Consider the following 17,995-nt stretch of genomic DNA (forward strand, 5'->3'; position numbering starts at 1 on the left):
CATGCCTACACTGAAGTTCACACTGATGCAAGCGGTCACGGCATTGGCGCTATCTTGTCCCAGTGACAGTGGAACACCAATTACGTGATCGCATATGCTAGCTGTCTTTTTTCAGCACCAAAATGCAGCTACTCTATAACAGAATGTGAATGCTTGGTGCTTGTTTGGTCTATTGCTAAGTTCCGCCCTTACCTGTTCGGTCGACATTTCACTGTCATGGCAGATCGTCATGCTTTATGTTGGCTATCCTCACACGGAGACCCGATAGGCCGTCTTGGCCACTCGGCTTTACACCTGCAAGAGTACACCTTTTCCATCAGGGCGGCTACATAAGGACGCCGACTGCCTCTCCTGCTATCCTGTCGACACACCAGGTGGCACCGAAACCAATACAGACACCTGAGTTTTGTCGATCTCTGACTTCTCACGCATCGCCGACGAGCAGCCTCGTGACCCATATTCACGATCCATCATCAAACGCCTTACCTCGGAGCGACAGGACGTTTCCCTCCATATGTTTGTTCTCCAGGAAAGGACCTTATACCAACGCAATATGATTCCACATAGTACTGAACTGCTTCTCGTCGTTCCCAAGCATCTGCGCTCGACAATTCTGTTGCAGTTACACGATGTGCCCACCGCTGCTCATTTCGGTGACTCCCGTATGTACCACCGTGTACGCAGGCGGTTTTTCTGGCCTGGGCTATATCGCTCTGTTCCAAGTTACGTCGCTGCCTGTGAGCTTTGCCAACACCTCCAGAAGCCTCCATTGTCTTTTGTTGGGCACCTTCAGCCTATAGATACCCAGCGAGCCATTTTTCCACATCGCCCTGGACCTACTTGGCCCATTTCCAACTTCATTCTCGGGCAACAAGTGGGTGGCCGTTGCGACGGACTATACCACGCGTTATGCCATACGCAGACCCTCCCTGTGAGCTGCGCAAGTCATGTGGCTGATTTTCTCCTCCATGAAGTGATCCTACATCACGGTGCCCCACATCAGCTACTGGCTGAGAGAGGCCGCTGTTTTCTTTCTCAGATTGTCGACGACCTTCTTCGCTCTTGCTCAACGTCCCACAAGTTCGCCACGGCTTACCACCCACTGACAAACGGACTTACCGAGCGTCTGAACCGTACACTCACGGACATGCTCTCCATGTATGTGTCCGATGATCACCGGGATTGGGACTGCTCCTTACCCTTCGTGACGTTTGCATACAATTCGTCGAGTCACGATATTACTGGTTATTCTCCATTCTGTCTACTACATGGCCGTGACCCACTCCTGCCTCTTGACTCGCTGCTCCCTTCTGATTCCAATGCTGCGCCACGTTCTATGCTCACGAGGCCATTGTTCACGCGGCCACAGCATGTCGCATTGCCCGTGATCGTCTTCTGCCGTCTCAAACTATCCAAAAGCATCGTTACGACAGTCGTCGTCGGGACGCTCATTTCAGCTCTGGGTCACTTGTCCTGCTTTGGTTACCCTCCCGTCATGTCGGCCTCTGCGAAAAACTGCTGCCGCGAAACGTGAGGCCGTACCGAGTGCTTCGCCAGGTCACCAGCCTCACACATGAGATATCACCTGTGACATCGACGTCTTCTACCCCACCAAGAACTGATATCGTGCATGTTTTGCGACTCAAGCCCTATAACTCACACGCTGATTTGCCGTCCTAAAAAGCATCGAGATGATACTTCTGCCGCCAGGGGTTAATGTCGCGTATGAGTTTGTGCCGCTGTGGACAAATTGACGTTGGCAGGTGAAGAGGAGATTGAAGTGTCTCGAAGATTGATTGATGGTGTTATCCTGGTCACCAAGCTGCACCCTTGTAACTGTATATATTGTAAATACACATAATTTCTTATATGCAATATATATATATATATATATATATATGGGTCATTCCATCTCAAGTGTACTCGGTGTTTTATCAACCATCTGCGATTCTGCTGAAAAAAATCATGCTGTTTTACCTCAATGTGGGAAGTAATTATTTAAGCGATTTTCTTGAAAAAAAATTTTTGTAATGCCGTGAGGACGCTTTGAAGGTTGCGCACACAGGTGAAACTATGCCAGGCAGAAAAATTTCTACAAAGTTATTGCTTTGACCTACTACTGCGAATATTTTTTTAAATTGTCGCCAGACGATACTCTTTCGTGACTATTGTCGTTTATTACTTTTCATATTAATTCACATAATTTTTAGCCGTAAGGAAAAGTCGACAATTGCCCCTTTTTTAATATTTTTTATAAGAAAAAGTAACATTTACATGAGGAATATATTCACAATAGGTGCTTTTTATGTGTGTATACTAGATGATAAAAATATTCTGATAAGAAATAAAACCTCAACTTTCGCTTAATGTCATGCTAAAAATGAAAAAAATTACGTTCTGACTCAATTTGTGGCTTCATTTTCGCAATGTAGCGTTCCAAGTAAAAATATGGCATAGTCGGCATTGCATAGTATGCTTTGCTGTCTATCTATGTACAAAGATTTAAAAGATTAAATTTTGTTTTAAGCGAGAAAAAAATTTTTGAACTGCACAATCACAACGTTGCGCGGAGCATCTCTTTGCTTCGCCTTCACTGCATAGCACGTCGGTCGGCGTTTCAGTCTGGCTCATTTTACGTGTTTCTTCTTTTCCTATTTGAAGACGAGGTCTTCTTTGCGACTTCAGGTTGATTTGCGGTTCGTGGGGACTGAGTTTGTGGCCATTGTCATCTTGTAAAATTAGATAATTGCAGGCCTTCTAGTGCACGTAGGACAAAAAATAGGCGTCTGAGTTAAGCTTGAGACGAAAAAGATGCACAAAGTTAGCGTACTACTATATACGGAGAAGCTATAAGGCGTAATTCTTAAAAAATACGGCGAAATAAATTCGATCCACATGTCACCATTCACCAAAAACGCGCCAGAACAGGAACCAGAACTGTGGCTTTATTCAACGAACAGGCGATTTGTGGCGTTCCGCTAAACCTAAAACAACGAAAAAGGCCACTGGCCCGCTTGATACCCAGAATGTCTGCGAAGCGGCTTTAAATGTGTGGTTGAAACACGTATTCGTATCGTAAACGCGTCCCGCGACGCCACCCACCGAGGTTGGGAAAGCGACGTCAAGACGACGGCATTACGAGCAGACGATAGGTGTGTCGTCTGCTACTGCTCCTCTTTATCCCAGGCAAAGCTACAGCTGTCACAGAAGCAAACCGGCGTTTATGTTTACAGTTTCTTTCCGATGGTCCATGTGTGAATAAAATGTATCAAGTCGACGGTCTGGACGACAGTTTCGGTGCGTCTTCAGTTTCTGAGAATTCAGGTACATGGATTTGCGTAATAATTCGTGGCACGTTTAAACTACACGATGTCTCTAGTTCACGTATTTGCTCTCCAGGACAAGGGGTGGTTTTAGCACCACTGTATTGCCGGACGCACATAAAAATTCTAGCCTTACATTCGTAGGATGACGAAAAAACGTGGCCGTAAAGTTGAATTACGTTTCTTGCCTTTTTGCGTGGCACAGGTGGCTAATGTCAGTTAGACTTTCTGGCACATAAGCGCCAACATATAATTCAATGGCACGTGTTCCTGGCAATAGAATTCTTACGATTTATTTTCAGGTGCTGAATTACCGCACTGTTCACTTGGACCGAATGGATGCCACGGGACAATCTACGTGAAAAATCAGTACATCAGTAGTGTGAAAGAACTGAGCGAATTTGATCGCCGGCTCTTGATTCTGCGTTCAAAATGCACACTGGATGATACAGTATGTGCCCATCATCACCACCTCTACGTAAAGAAGTACACATCGCACATAGCATCCAAATGGTGCTCGAATCCTATTTCTTGTCGCCTATTTCTTGTCCTACGTGCACTAGAAGGCCTGCAATTATCTAATTTTACAAGATGACAATGGCCACAAACTCAGTCCCCACGAACCGCAAATCAACCTGAAGTCGCAAAGAAGACCTCGTCTTCAAATAGGAAAAGAAGAAACACGTAAAATGAGCCAGACTGAAACGCCGACCGACGTGCTATGCAGTGAAGGCGAAGCAAAGAGATGCTCCGCGCAACGTTGTGATTGTGCAGTTCAAAAATTTTTTTCTCGCTTAAAACAAAATTTAATCTTTTAAATCTTTGTACATAGATAGACAGCAAAGCATACTATGCAATGCCGACTATGCCATATTTTTACTTGGAACGCTACATTGCGAAAATGAAGCCACAAATTGAGTCGGAACGTAATTTTTTTCATTTTTAGCATGACATTAAGCGAAAGTTGAGGTGTTATTTCTTATCAGAATATTTTTATCATCTAGTATACACACATAAAAAGCACCTATTGTGAATATATTCCTCATGTAAATGTTACTTTTTTTTATAAAAAACATTAAAAAAGGGGCAATTGTCGACTTTTCCTTACGGCAAAAAATTACGTGAATTAAAATGAAAAGTAATAAACGACTATAGTCACGAAAGAGTATCGTCTGGCGACAATTTAAAAAAAATATTCGCAGTAATAGGTCAAAGCAATAACTTTGTAGAAATTTTTCTGCCTGGCATAGTTTCACTTGTGCGCGCAACCTTCAAAGCGTCCTCACGGCATTACAAATTTTTTTTTCAAAAAAATCGCTTGAATAATTACTTCCCACATTGAGGTAAAACAGTATGATTTTTTTCAGCAGAATCGCAGATGGTCGATAAAACACCGAGTACACTTGAGATGGAATGACCCATATATATATATATATATATATATATATATATATATATATATATGTATATATATATAAAAAAGAGAGAAGGTTTGCAAGGGTTGCGGATCGGAAAGTGATCTTTGCAGTACGTGCCGCCCGGAATCGCTCTGCCGCCGCTACCTTGTCTGCACTTGACACCACACCAACGACAGAAACTCCGCTACTGTAAGCCTGTATATAATTTCCGCTTTCACTCCTGCAGTACACATTCGTTTTTCGTGTGCTTTGCCCCAAAGCCTGACATGGAGGGCCAAAAGCAGCGGAGAAAGCTGGCGTGCAGCATGGGTGGGGGGGTGTCAAGTAGATTTACGTTGATTTATTGTAAAACATTCATTGGGGTTATGCAGAAGTTCACGTTTATGACTGGTCGGAGCATACTCAGAGCGGGCCCAGGTTGCACATACTATAAAGATTGCTTCACTTGCTGATTACCCGATTATACCATTGCAATAAAAAAGACTGAGAAATGCTTCAGCAAAGGTTATCTTTGTCATTGACAGATCTGGTATTCAATTACACATAATGAACCATGTCTAGTATTATCAATATTTTCTGAAGAGTGTCGCTGAAGTGAGACAAAAAAGTCACTAAAATTTCCACTAGAACTGCGAAGTGGATTTGAAGAACATACTTGTTTTGGGAAACTCTAATATAAGCTAACGTGGAGTAAATCATTTACCTAGACGTTTCAAGTTGGTCTAATGTCCATGCAACTGAAGGAAAGCTGGATTTACCAGCAGGGTATAGAAGAGGGCTTTAACTTTACTAATGTATTTCCTATAGGGTGGGCGAATATTCAAAGTTTCAAATACGAATACTAGTTGGTGTGTAATATTTTATTTGTATTTGAAAATGAACATCTACTATTCAATATTTTCGAATATCGAAACCACCCAACTATTTCGCAAGAACTGTTGAAATTGGGTTACTGTTCTCCACCTGCTGAACAAAGTACCAAAAATTATAATTATTTTATTTATTTATTTATTTTTATTTATTTACAATACTGCCAGTCTCTACTGAGACCATAGCAGGAGGGCACTATATATATGCACATAAACAAAGAACAGTGATAATGTTAAGTATGAATACATGTATAACGTCAGTTTTGCACCTTAAAACATGAACAATTTTTACTACAAAATGTATACACCAAACAAAAGTACATGCGAACTTTCAAAAAAAAAATAAGAAATGGCAATTGAGGTATTCTACAGTGCATACCCGACTACATACACAGGACACAAGTACATGGTGGTTTGCACGATCAATAATAGCACTAGCAATTTTAACTTGCTAAACAATTTTTTCAATTTCTAATTCAAACTAAGACAGTGACTCTGTGTTAGTGGTGAGAGGCGATAACATATTCCATTCACGGATGGCAACCGGAAAAAAGGAATATTTAAACACATTATTAGTACATTTATATTCTACTAAGGTGTTTGTGTGTTTGTGCCTGGTAGGTCGTGTTTGTGAATAAGAAATGTAATTTGAAATGTCAATTTTGAAAGAATTATGCAGAAGTTGATAAAGAAATTTCAAACGTGCCTGTTTCGCTCGTGCTTCGAGCGTAAGGAGCCCAGAAATTGCTAGAAGGTTAGAGGGAGAGTCTTCACGTCTAAATTTGTTATGGATAAATCGAATGGCCTTCCTTTGTACTGCTTCTATTTTCTTTATGTTAGTTTGGGTGTGAGGGAACCATACAGTGTTTCCGTATTCGAGGATCGGCCTAACGAATGTTTTGTATGCTAGGAGTTTTGTTGACAAGGGTGCGAGTTGAAGTGATCTGCGAAGGAAAAATAACTTTTGCATAGCAGATGAGGCAATGTGGTGAATATGCTCGTCCCACCTTAGGTCTGACGTTATTGTTAAGCCTAGATATTTATATTTTTGTACTTTAGTCAAAACTGTACCATTTATGGTGTAGCAGAAGTCTGAAGGTTCTTTTTTCCTCGTTATGGTCATACATGCTGATTTTTTTACATTGATTATCATCTGCCAGTCTGAGCACCATTTCGTAATACTACTAAGTGATTTGTTAAGGGAGTAGTGATCTTGATCATTTTTAATTTCTCTATAAATGATACAGTCATCCGCGAATAACTTTATTTTACAGTCTATGTTAGTGGTTATATCATTAATATACACGAGAAATAACAAGGGCCCAAGCACGGAGCCCTGTGGTACTCCTGACGTAACTGATACTATATCTAATGTTGTATGTTCGAAAATAACAAACTGACACCTATTAAACAAAAACCCACGAACCCAAGCAACAATTTCTGCGTCTCCGATAATGCTTTTTAGTTTATTTATTAGTTTGGTGTGACAAACACAATCAAACGCTTTAGAAAAATCAAGTAGGATTAGGTCCGTTTGGCCGTGATTGTCAATACCCAGCGCGAGATCGTGTATGACTTCTGTTAATTGAGTTATGGTCGATAAACCCCTGCGAAAACCATGCTGGTTAGGGGACAGGATGCCTCCGTTTTCAAAAAAAATTGTTAAATGTTTTAGAATTATCAGAAGCAAAACAGCGAAAAAGCTTTTGAAGCTATGCAGAAACAAAACTGGTAATGGAAACTTTTGTTTTCGGTTTTGTGGTGGATGTGCGGCACTGGTTAATACTCCTTGGGTTAGATCTCAACAGCATACATACATACCAAGGGAAGCATGGATGTGGGAATTGCCGTCACAGTAGCACAATAGGTAGCGCGATGCGTACATAATGCAGAAGCTGTGGGTTTGGCTCCCACCATCAGCAAATTGTTTTTTCCTGCTATTCCCTTTAGCTTCTTATTTTTACACTTCAGTCAAAAGCTACTAATAATTTTGCCTATGCTTTCCTTTTCTACATTCTCTGTTGGTTTCATATTGTGACTAAAGAATGTGCAAGCATTCTTACAAAAAAGGTGTTCCTCGGTTCCCCTTCTTTTCATCCATTACATGACAACTGGTTATTTTGCTTCTGGCCTGCCAATTAGTCTTTTGCAGTCTAGTCATGTAGCAGCTTTATATTCTACATTACAGCCAGTGATATTTTTCTTGTAAGAGGGCCTTTACTGTATCTAGGGCAAAAAATATTTTATTAGCTTGTTTTCCTTTTCCATAGCTTCCGATATTTCTCCAACAACTATTTGTTTAGCGTTTTTGAAAAGCTGTTCATACAGCAGCCTGTAACTCATGTAAAGCTTGTTTGACACTAGACTCTGAAGGTGTCAAGTGGCTATTCGTGCAGTTCTTTTCATAATAGTTGTAGTGATATCGATGCAAGGCTTCTAACGAGCGTCCAATTTCTTCTCTCTTGTCCAGGGACAGGGTTTCGCCATGAGCCAGCAACTTTTCGCGAACGCTGACGTTCGCTACGCCATGTATTATTTGGCCTCGGACGCGCTCGTTGTAGGTTGTGCCGAAGTTGCACTGTACTGCCTTCTCCTTCAATGCGGTCACGAATTCCAGGAATCCTTCTCCCTCAAACTGCCTTCGACTGGTGAATTCGTGCCTCTCTGCCAGAACATTTGTTGATGCGGCGAACAGCCGGTCAAGCCGCTGCAAGAGTTTCTGGAACTCTGACGCTGGCGGGACCGCATCACTTGACGATGACGCTGCGCCGGTCGACTGCCTTGCTGCTTCACTTGACGCTGACGCTGCGCCGGTTAACTGCCTTGCTGCTTCCTGCTCCTCGTCTGCAAAGTACTTCCGTTGTCCCTCACGCCCGAGAGCGCTGACGAACGCGGACGCTCGTCGCGCGTCCGTCCAGTCGCCACCGCCGGCCGCTTCGAGGTGGGCCTGAAAAATTTTTTTCCAACGATACCATGGAATTAACGGTGGCCCGGGCAATTCCAGAAAAACGGGAAGGTTCGCCGTAAAAGATGCCATGCCCGGTAGCGTGCAGGAGACAGTGCAGAAAACAAGCCGGAGCTCGCAGCAGGAATGGGGCAAGGAAGAACAAAGGGGCGAGAAGGCCTAGGCTCGGAAGCCTCGCGACGCTAAGTGCGTCGGCGGCGTTTGCTTGCCGTGCGGACACGGGAAGGGTCACTTCACTTACGAAGCTTGTTGGTTTCCCGGGGCTTCGGTCGGAACGGCTGCGGGAATCCCATCCTCGTCGCCATAAGATGTTGTGTCGGCAGCGGCAGGCAAGTGGGTGCCCACGCCCAGCGAACGCGCGGCGAGCGCCGACGCAGAGAAGGATGACACGGAGCTAACTGCTCCTGATGAAAACCGGAACGAAGACTCGGCCGGCTTGCGGCCGTTTATTATTAAAAAGGACTTCACATGCCAGATGACACCTCCTGATTGGTACCAGCTCGTCACATGGATGTATGGATGGATGATTGAGGCTCAACCCTTTGAATCGGGCGGCGGCGGCGCGCGCCACCTAGCCTTTAATGTTTATATATGCATGCATACCTATGTATTTATTCTTTACTTTTGCGTTGATATTATCCACCAATCAGATAGTCTCCGTTTAGTTATTTCTACCTGTTCAAAGTCTATTCTACTTTCACTGTCTTTAAAACCCAAAGCTTTGAATAGTTCCTCGTTAGATTCAACTGCAGGGTGAAGTTGTTTACAAGCAAGTATCAGGTGTTCAGCCGTTTCCTCCTCCTCTCCACACGCCTCGCACACCAAATCTATCTCCTGGTATCTGGCTCGGTACGTTTTAGTCCGCAGTACACCTGTCCTGGCTTCAAACAACAATGAGCTTCCCTTAGAGTTATTGTAAATATTTTCTTTGGCTATTTCTTGCTTAAACATCCTGTATGTCTCCAATGCCGATTTGGTTTGCATCTCTGTACTCCACATACCCCTCTCTGTCTCCTTAACCTTTTTCTTGACAGATGATTCCTTCCTTGTCCCCCCGCTACTGCCCAAGTATTTGCTTGTCAATTTTCTAGTTCGCTTCCTCCACCTCGTGTCAACATTCCTCATGTATAAGTAACTGAAAACCTTCCTAGCCCACCGAATTTCCCCCATTTTTTCTCAATCGCTCCTCAAATGCTATCTTGCTACTAGCCTCTCTGCCCTCGAAAGAAGACCATCCCAGACCCCCTGTACTCCAAGATTTGGTGTCTTGCCATGTGCTCCCAGAGCGAGCCTACCCACACCACGTTGCCTAATTTCCAACTGTTGCCGGGTCTCTGTTCTAATACATAGAACTGCATTGGCAAAAGTCAGGCCTGGTACCATTACCCCCTTCCATATCCCTCGTACTACCTCGTACCTATTGTAGTTCCACAGCGCCCTACTCTTCATAATTGCTGCACTTCTGTTACCTTTAGTCGTTAGATATTTTTCGTACTCTGTCAGATACTCAATGCCATTATTTATCCACATCCCAAGGTACTTGTATTTATCGACTATATCCAGCGTGGCCTCCTGTATCTTATGCTCGCCGCAAATGTTATAATTAAAAATCATGACTGCTGATTTTTCTTTGCTAAACTTCAAGCCTAATCTGTCTCTTTCTGTACCACATATGTCCATTAATTCCTGCAGATCTGCATTGTCAGCCATTAATACAATATCATGACAGAAGGGGGGTGCACCATCTAGCTACACTACTATGAAACATAAATGTATGATAACACAGAGATCTGACAGGGGGCGACACTATACTACACCTTGTCATCATTTGGGCTACCGTGAAATTCTGCCAATACCTATATGGCAGGCCCTTCAAAGTAGTAAGCGACCACCATGCCTTGTGTTGGCTGGCAAACTGAAAGATTAACCCTTTAGGGTCCCTCTCAAGATGGAGTCGGAGACTCCAAGAATTTGACATTACCGTCATCTACAAGTCCGAACGGAAGCATTCTGATGCCGACTGTATCACACCACCCCACTGACCCACCACCACAAAACGACGAGGATGACAACAGCTTCCTGGGAACAGTAAGCACCACTGAACAGCAACGTGCCAATCCGGAGCTTAAAAGTATCACCGAATACTTGGAAGACTACACTGACATTGTCCCTAAGGCAATTAGGTGAGAATTGTCGTGGTCTTCCCTGCGAAACGACGCCCTCATAAAGAAGAACTTCTCACCAGTCTGCACCAACAACAACAACCTTCTTGTTGTGCCCTCAGCATTGTGTCCAGAGGTTCTACATGCCAATACATGATGATCTGACCGGTCGGCACCTCAGATACTCCTGTACGCTATCGAGGATACAAGAGATGTATTACTGGCTGCGCCTGACCACCAATGTTGCCCTCTGTGTCAAGACATGCCGAGACTGCCAGCAACGAAAGACACCACAAACCATTGGCCAGCGGAATTTCTGCAGCCAATCGAGCCACCTCGTCGGCCATTCCAGCAGATCTGGACTTGTTGGGGCCATTTCCGATGTCAACATCCGGGAATAAGTGGATCGTCACGGCCACCGACTACGTTACCCATGCCGAAACGAAAGCGCCACCCAAGGTACCGCAGCCGAAATGGCAAAATTCATTGAGAACATCCTGTTACGACATGGTTCCTCAGAAGTCTCGATCACTGACAGAGGAACTGCTTTCTACAGCGGAACTTACTCTAGCCATCCTGCAATATAGCTAGACATGTCACCGCAGGACAGCTGCCTACCACGTACCTGCAGATGAGTGGCCTTAGAGAGCACATGAATAAGATTCTCACAGACATGTTATCCATGTATTTCAACGTTGAACACAAGACCTGGGATGTGGTCCTCCCCTATGTAACCTTCACTTACACAGCGGTGCAAGAAATGATGCAGATCATGCCGTTCAAGCTGGTTTACAGCAGGAACCCGACGATGACTCTCTATGATATACTGCCACACACTACTGATGAAGAAAATCTCAATGCTACCTGCAGCATGCTGATGAAGCACAACTTGCCTGCCTGCGCATCAACAGCCAGCAAAGGACAAACAACTGACACTACGATCTTCGACGACACTACGTGGAATACCTACCTGGTGACCTTGTTTGGGTTTGGACCTTGATAGGCCAACGAGGAATTAGTGAGAAACTCAAGATCATCCGACGTATTGGCACACTGAACAATGAGGTTGTGCCAGACAACATTTTGCAATAATAGGCGGTGGTGCACGCAACCTGAAGTGGTTCACGTGGTGCGTCTTAAGCCTTTCCATGCCCGCTGACAAACTTTGAGACTTTGTTTCTTTTCTTTACTGTGAGTGCTTTCGTTTTTCGATTTTGTGTGTGTTTTCAACATCAGGACAATGCTTTTTATGAGGGGGGTATTGACATGTGTACTTGTTTATCTTTCTCTAGTGGCTGCTTTTCACCGGCTAACAAATGTTAGATGTTATCGCTCAGTGCAGGACATGCCTGAATTTATCAGAAGTTTCTCTAATGTTACCGATGGTTCTATCCGCCGTCTGTTGTCATTGAACATTTGTGTAATCTGATTGTATGCGCGATGTGAATTGTGTAGTACTTTCTTGAAGGCAGGCGGGCACTAGTGATTATGCTGGAAGCTTCGTCGAGTCATGCATAAAAGCTGACGTGCTTGACGCACAGATCAGATTTTCGACAAGCCCTGCTTGTGTTCCCTCAGCTTCCCTGCTATCCCTGCTGATTTGAATGTCATTTGCTTTAGGGGCACAAGTTTGCCCAATATAGAATTAGCTTCATCATTCACAGTTTTGCTACTTTGTTCTTGACCGTCACTACAACGTGACACTATATTCAAAGCCAGTCATTTGAGCATACAACTGGTTCCAGACATCCAAAAAGCTGACGCTGCTACTTTCTGTATCATAATGAATTCTGGACAATTTGACTTCAAAAACCAATCGCCCATGAATGATGCCGCCTCTATGGCAAGCATGAAGTGAGCATGCTGGCTTCTTTTGGATGCGGGGCGTGGGCTGATCACACCTGCTTATAGGCGCCAATCACCATTGCTCAAGCTCGCTATTAATACTGTGACCAAATTGATGCAGGGGGGAAAAAAGGCTGACTCCCCACTGCTTGCTACATAATGTCACAATGAAGTGGCAGCCGAGTAATTGCGTGCGATGATAGAGGGAAAGAATGGAGAAAGCTAAGCAGGAACAAGCGCGGCCCAGCATCTGGCTCAACCAGCGAGCTGCTGCCGGGTGAAAAGAGAGGCATGCTACGCTGCCAATGCTATTGTTTCACTGCAAAATATTTCCGAAGACACCGCTATTGTAGGCACAAGTAAATGTGAAACTGTAATCACAGAAATAGAGCGCAGACCCTTTCTGCTGCTGACCAATGTGTGAGTCAACCTTCATTGCCATTGTCTGCCAGGTAATTTGAGTGCTTGCACATGCCTTGAGAGGTGATTACATCTGCAATGCACTGCATTGGTTTTCTGCTTTTGATCTTGTTTTTGAGAATCTTTTTCATGCTTGCTTGTAGTGTAGGAGAAGGGCACTTTTATTACTGTGCACTGGTCATGTGTACGTATGACTACAGCAGTTCCCAAACTAAAATTTCATTTTTGAAAGTTAGTGCTTGTGTCTGCGTTCTGTTTCTCCTTGTGTCCTTGTTACCGCATTACACTACGTGGCATTCCATGATGATCAGCTAACAAACCATAACATTCCATGATGATCAGCTTGTCGCTTGCCTCTGACATATACCAGTGACATGTACACTTGAATTTCTCATGCTTTTCCTCCTGCAACATCATTTATAGTTTTTGCCTGCTCCACTCTTTTCTTTAGAGCAATAGCTGTACTATTCCAGATACAAACCCAGTAAATGTGTGGTTCTGTAAATCTGACCTTCAAGCTCAGCCAAGGTCAAACTGAAACTTAGCCTGCCACTACCGGCAGTTGCTGCATCTGCTGCATGGGCGCCCATATCTTCAAAGCAATCTGCGGTGTGCACAAAGTGTGCTGAGTGCTGGTAGCTTCATCTATGCTGTGCTTGATTTGCGTTGAAGCGAGACAGAGCACGAAAGTCGATTCGCTCACTGCTGCTGCTGTGCCAAGCAGCATCTGTGTTGTCTTGTGGTGCAGTTGTAGATGCGGTAGTTGCTGGTGGTATCAAGCGGCATTTGTCCTTTTCCAGAGCAAGCAAAACCATGCTATCGCTCAACAGACTTGGTCTAACCGCACTCAACCATGGCATTGCAGTTTTTCTACCCTCAAAACCACCCTCATGAACATCTTCCTGCTCAAACTACAGCTGTTCCACAGTACCATCTGGACCTCTGCATTGAGCATTTAATTCTTCCTGGCTGGAGTAACCCACAGGAATAGCCTTCCAGAAAACGAAAGCAGTTTCATGGCCCAATCATAAATAATTCCAGAAAAAGTTGACTATCTTGCCTGAACTCCCGAAACAGGCTCTCCCCCTAAACCCCTTCTTGTCGCTTTCTAATTTACACTCCTGACATTATCTTGCACTTTTTATTATTTACGCTTTGTTCTTCACAAGAACTATACTAGTCATGTTCCGTTCCTCACGTCACCTTCGTACGTGAAATGATGCCCCTCCCCCAACTAGATGTGGTGGCTGTAGCCTCGCACATGTGGTTAAAATTAGTCCCCACCCCCATGGCATTCCTTACAATCATATCATGGTTTTGGCGCACAAAAACCACAGAAATAGGTTTTTTTAATGTTCCCCCTCCTCCTCCCTTATTGTTTGCTGGCAAAAAGAAAATAAATGAAACCAAAATGAGTTTAACTGAACTGTAGTGTACATAGTACATCCAGTGTTTCAAGTCTGTGGCCTTGCAGTTCAGACTGAAATGACGTTTTTCATTGTTTCTTGCAGAAAGGGCCACCAGGTGGTGCTGACAAGGTCAAGAAAGGTGGCTCCTTCATGTGCCACAAGGCAAGTTAGATGACAATTTCGATCCCTCGTTTAGTGCTCTACCAAGTGTAAAAACTGACTCGTATTATTTGGGAAGTTGCGTAACGATGCGTAGCCACCAGTCCCATACAACCATGTAGAGCACAGGACGCTGCGCCCACCGTGGAAGGTTAGAAAAACGCCCACATAAGCACAGCAGAGAAGTGGCTAAGTCAGGTGGCTTGACTGACAACTGTAGAAGCGTCATTAAAAACACGGAATCATTCTACATTTCCGGCGGCGTTTTCTCTACTTCCTTATTAAATAAAAACATGTTGATCCATAAAAATTTTCACTAACAATGGTTCATTTGTTAATTTTCGCTTTTCCTTCCCGTTTGGCTGCTGCCTCCGCTCTCTCCCTTAGATCACTTAATTTCTCAACTCCTTGCTACTCTTGTTTCCAGTTGGCAGTTTTGCATGAAAAGTGCGATACAATTAGGGAAAAACCAGATGAGGTAACGAGTAACATTCATATTACTTATGGGTTTAACAGTTATTGCAGGGTCTGATGATGGACCCTGTTTGGCATGATTATATTTTCCAGCTTATCTAACCCATATCATAGGTACACGATTCCGATGACTTGCCAGCGTCGCGGCAAGCTGTCACTTGAGGAAATAAGGAAGGAAAAGTTAAACGCAACTGGCGTTTTCTCCAGCCACAACTCGTTCCACGAACATACAGACCAGCTCACTACGAACTGAATCCCTTTCCTAGTCCCTGGATCAGTTTAAACAAAGAAGATTAAACTAACGAAGCAATGCACATGACCATTCCAATAGATGGTGACAACTGAACGCTTCTCGAATTAATCGCGCGGCCACCGAATCGATGACAAAATTGGCCTTCACATCCCAGGAGATGCCGATAACTACCGTCATCCAAAAGGAGAGAAAAAGGCAGCAAAATGTTAACCACCAAATAGCTGTCAAGTCTCGATTGATTTGGCGGCGCTTTAGGAAAGTGTGTGAGGAGTGGTGGCGTGGAAGATGGGGGAGGGTATGCCTATCCTATGCCGCGTAATTTCAGAGGGGGGGCACCCCTGATACACCTGATAGCTGTATTGTCTCAACTCGTGTGTGTGCAGACGTACTGCTACCGTTACCGCTGTGCTGCAAGGAGCCAGAACACTCCCGACACAAGTGCCTACAATGTGGGGATTCGCTGTGGAGCCGACAAGTTGCCCAGTGACACTGTGCTTCACAGGGAAGAGCTGTGATGCTTCGGAGGCAAAGCAGTCCACCACCATTGTGTGCATTCTTAATACATTCATGAGGCGGAGTATTTGCACGCATCTTTGGAGCCACTTGTGTGGAAGAAATCTTTGATCCCTTGCTTTGCTGATCATTGGTAGTGTTAAACATGGAGCTTTGGTTGATCTTGGTTTGAACATTTGGTAAAAGTGGCAAGTTCTAAATTTTCACCAAAAAAAAGCAGCCCCCACAGCATTTCCTTGTTGGTTCTCGTCATGTATCTTATGCATTTTATTAAATAGGACGGCTTCTGGATTAGCAGAATAGTAGTAGGTCAGATGACCACCTGGAATGGTGTGCTGCACGAAAGTTGCTGCTGCTCCTAGAGAGTGCTGAAAAAGTCAAGTACTGCTCCTAAGCCATTCTGTTGCATTTGTGGGATGTGCTGTCTAACTGCTGTGTAATGAGCCAGTTGCTTGTGCAAGGTTCAAGTAGTTTCTAAGGTTGTGTGCTTATTTCATCACGAGTTTGCTCTTGACTGGGCATGGCTTGGCTTCCAAGTGTAAAATATGCTGCACTACTCTTGCATTTCTTCAAATGTTAATAAATGTTATTCAGAATAAATGCACCATGCACAGCGTTCAGGTTTTGTTGACTCACTTTTGTTTCGCAGTAGTCTGACGAAGAACGACAGCCTTGGCAGTGATGCTACCGCTGCGCCAATTGCGCTGAACTGCGCTGAGAAGACAAACTCTGCTACATCCTGCTACATTTCAGCAAAAAATGAGAAATTTGTGCCCAAACTGTACCGAAAGGGTTACTCGGGCTTTCGAAGGCGGAACTAAGTCTGCAAAGCACCGTTTGTCAGCACCATCGAATGCGGCATGGTGCGGACTAGCAGCTGTGTTAACACCCAGCCAAACCTCTCCAATTAAGTATGGGTCATACTGTTGTTTTTTCCGTGAGCTGTTGTCTACTTTCAATACCTGTCGCGCCACCGCTGCCTCCTTGTGTAGGCAATTGGACAGTATCGCTTTTCATGTGGCAGCGAATGATTGTGGTGGTGCTGAGCCAGAACCTGGACTCCTCTCCTGAATGGCCAGTGTAAAACGGCGACTGAAGTTTTGGTTGCTGTACTGTGTCTTGCTCAATTTTTCGAACATAATGCGCACGAAGTCGTATACATGGGGCCGTGAACAAAGTTGTCGCCTATCCTACACTTTCATTGTAACATTGTAAATGAATAAATGAATTCTGGGGTTTTATGTGCCAAAACCATGATTTGATTATAAGGCATGCCGTAGTGGGGGACTCCGGATTAATTTTGACAACCAGGGGATCTTTAATGTGCTCACAATGCACAAGAAACGGGCGTTTTTGCATTTCGCCCTCATCGAAATGCAGCTGCCGTGGCTGGGATTCGATCCCGTGATCTCACGCTTAGCAGCCCAACACCATAGCCGCTAAGCCACCACGGCGGGTGACTTTGGTTGTCGAGGCAATTTCACGGCTTTAAAAACATTACACGGCACCCACTTTTGGTTGACTATGCACCAAACAGCGACTTTCACCGCTGGATATTGAGGAAGCGGCGCTGGTTAGGCCTACCTGCATCGTACGACTGTGACAAAAATTCGTTGCCAGCCAGCATGCTGGTGGGCAGCAGTCAGTTGCCAAAGGGTGGCCATCAGTGGAAACCGCCTCGGTGATTTGGTGTGAGGTCACAGGCTAGACTGGCGGCCAGAAGCAAAGATTGGGACATGCTGGCAACTACCATGAACGCTTTCACGAAGTTTGTTTTTTGTGCTTACTGGACGTAATGGCAAAAGCTCGCGTGCATTCATAAAGCTCCAAACAGAATTTGTGCATCACAGACTAACCTTGCAGCATTTGCACAGTCAAAGGCCGTGCACGTATTTCTGTGCACGGCCATCGCGAAGATGATGTGCGACGCACAGTGAGCTGCACAACGAGCGAAAGCGAAATGCCCCTCTCCGTCCATTGTTGTTTAGTGGCTACAACGTTGCGCTGCTAAACTAGTGGTTGCGGGATCAAATCTCGGCCATGGTGCCCACATTTCGATGGGAGCAAAATGCAGAAACAGCTGCGCACCGTACGTTGGGTGCACGTTGGTCAAAATTAATCTGGAGCCCCCCCCCGTTTGTGGGGTGCCTCATGATCAGTTTCGTGGTTTCGGCATGTAAAAACC

The 17,995-nt window shown here is 44.6% G+C and overlaps 1 protein-coding gene across 2 annotated transcripts in view; it reads left to right on the forward strand.

Moving 5' to 3' along the window:
* The window catches only part of LOC126523414 (formylglycine-generating enzyme), a 113,429-nt gene extending 97,001 nt beyond the window's left edge, over window positions 1-16,428 (forward strand). For both annotated transcript variants that reach the window (XM_050172033.3, XM_055066792.2), the window contains exons 8-9: window positions 14,514-14,573; window positions 15,681-16,428. In XM_050172033.3, coding sequence (XP_050027990.1) covers window positions 14,514-14,573; window positions 15,681-15,812 — 192 coding nt within the window. In that variant the 3' untranslated portion in view covers window positions 15,813-16,428. The remainder of the gene's footprint in view (window positions 1-14,513; window positions 14,574-15,680) is intronic.
* Window positions 16,429-17,995: the final 1,567 nt, after the last annotated feature.

The sequence above is a fragment of the Dermacentor andersoni genome, chromosome 6 (genome assembly GCF_023375885.2).
Source record: "Dermacentor andersoni chromosome 6, qqDerAnde1_hic_scaffold, whole genome shotgun sequence".
Taxonomy (NCBI): domain Eukaryota; kingdom Metazoa; phylum Arthropoda; class Arachnida; order Ixodida; family Ixodidae; genus Dermacentor; species Dermacentor andersoni.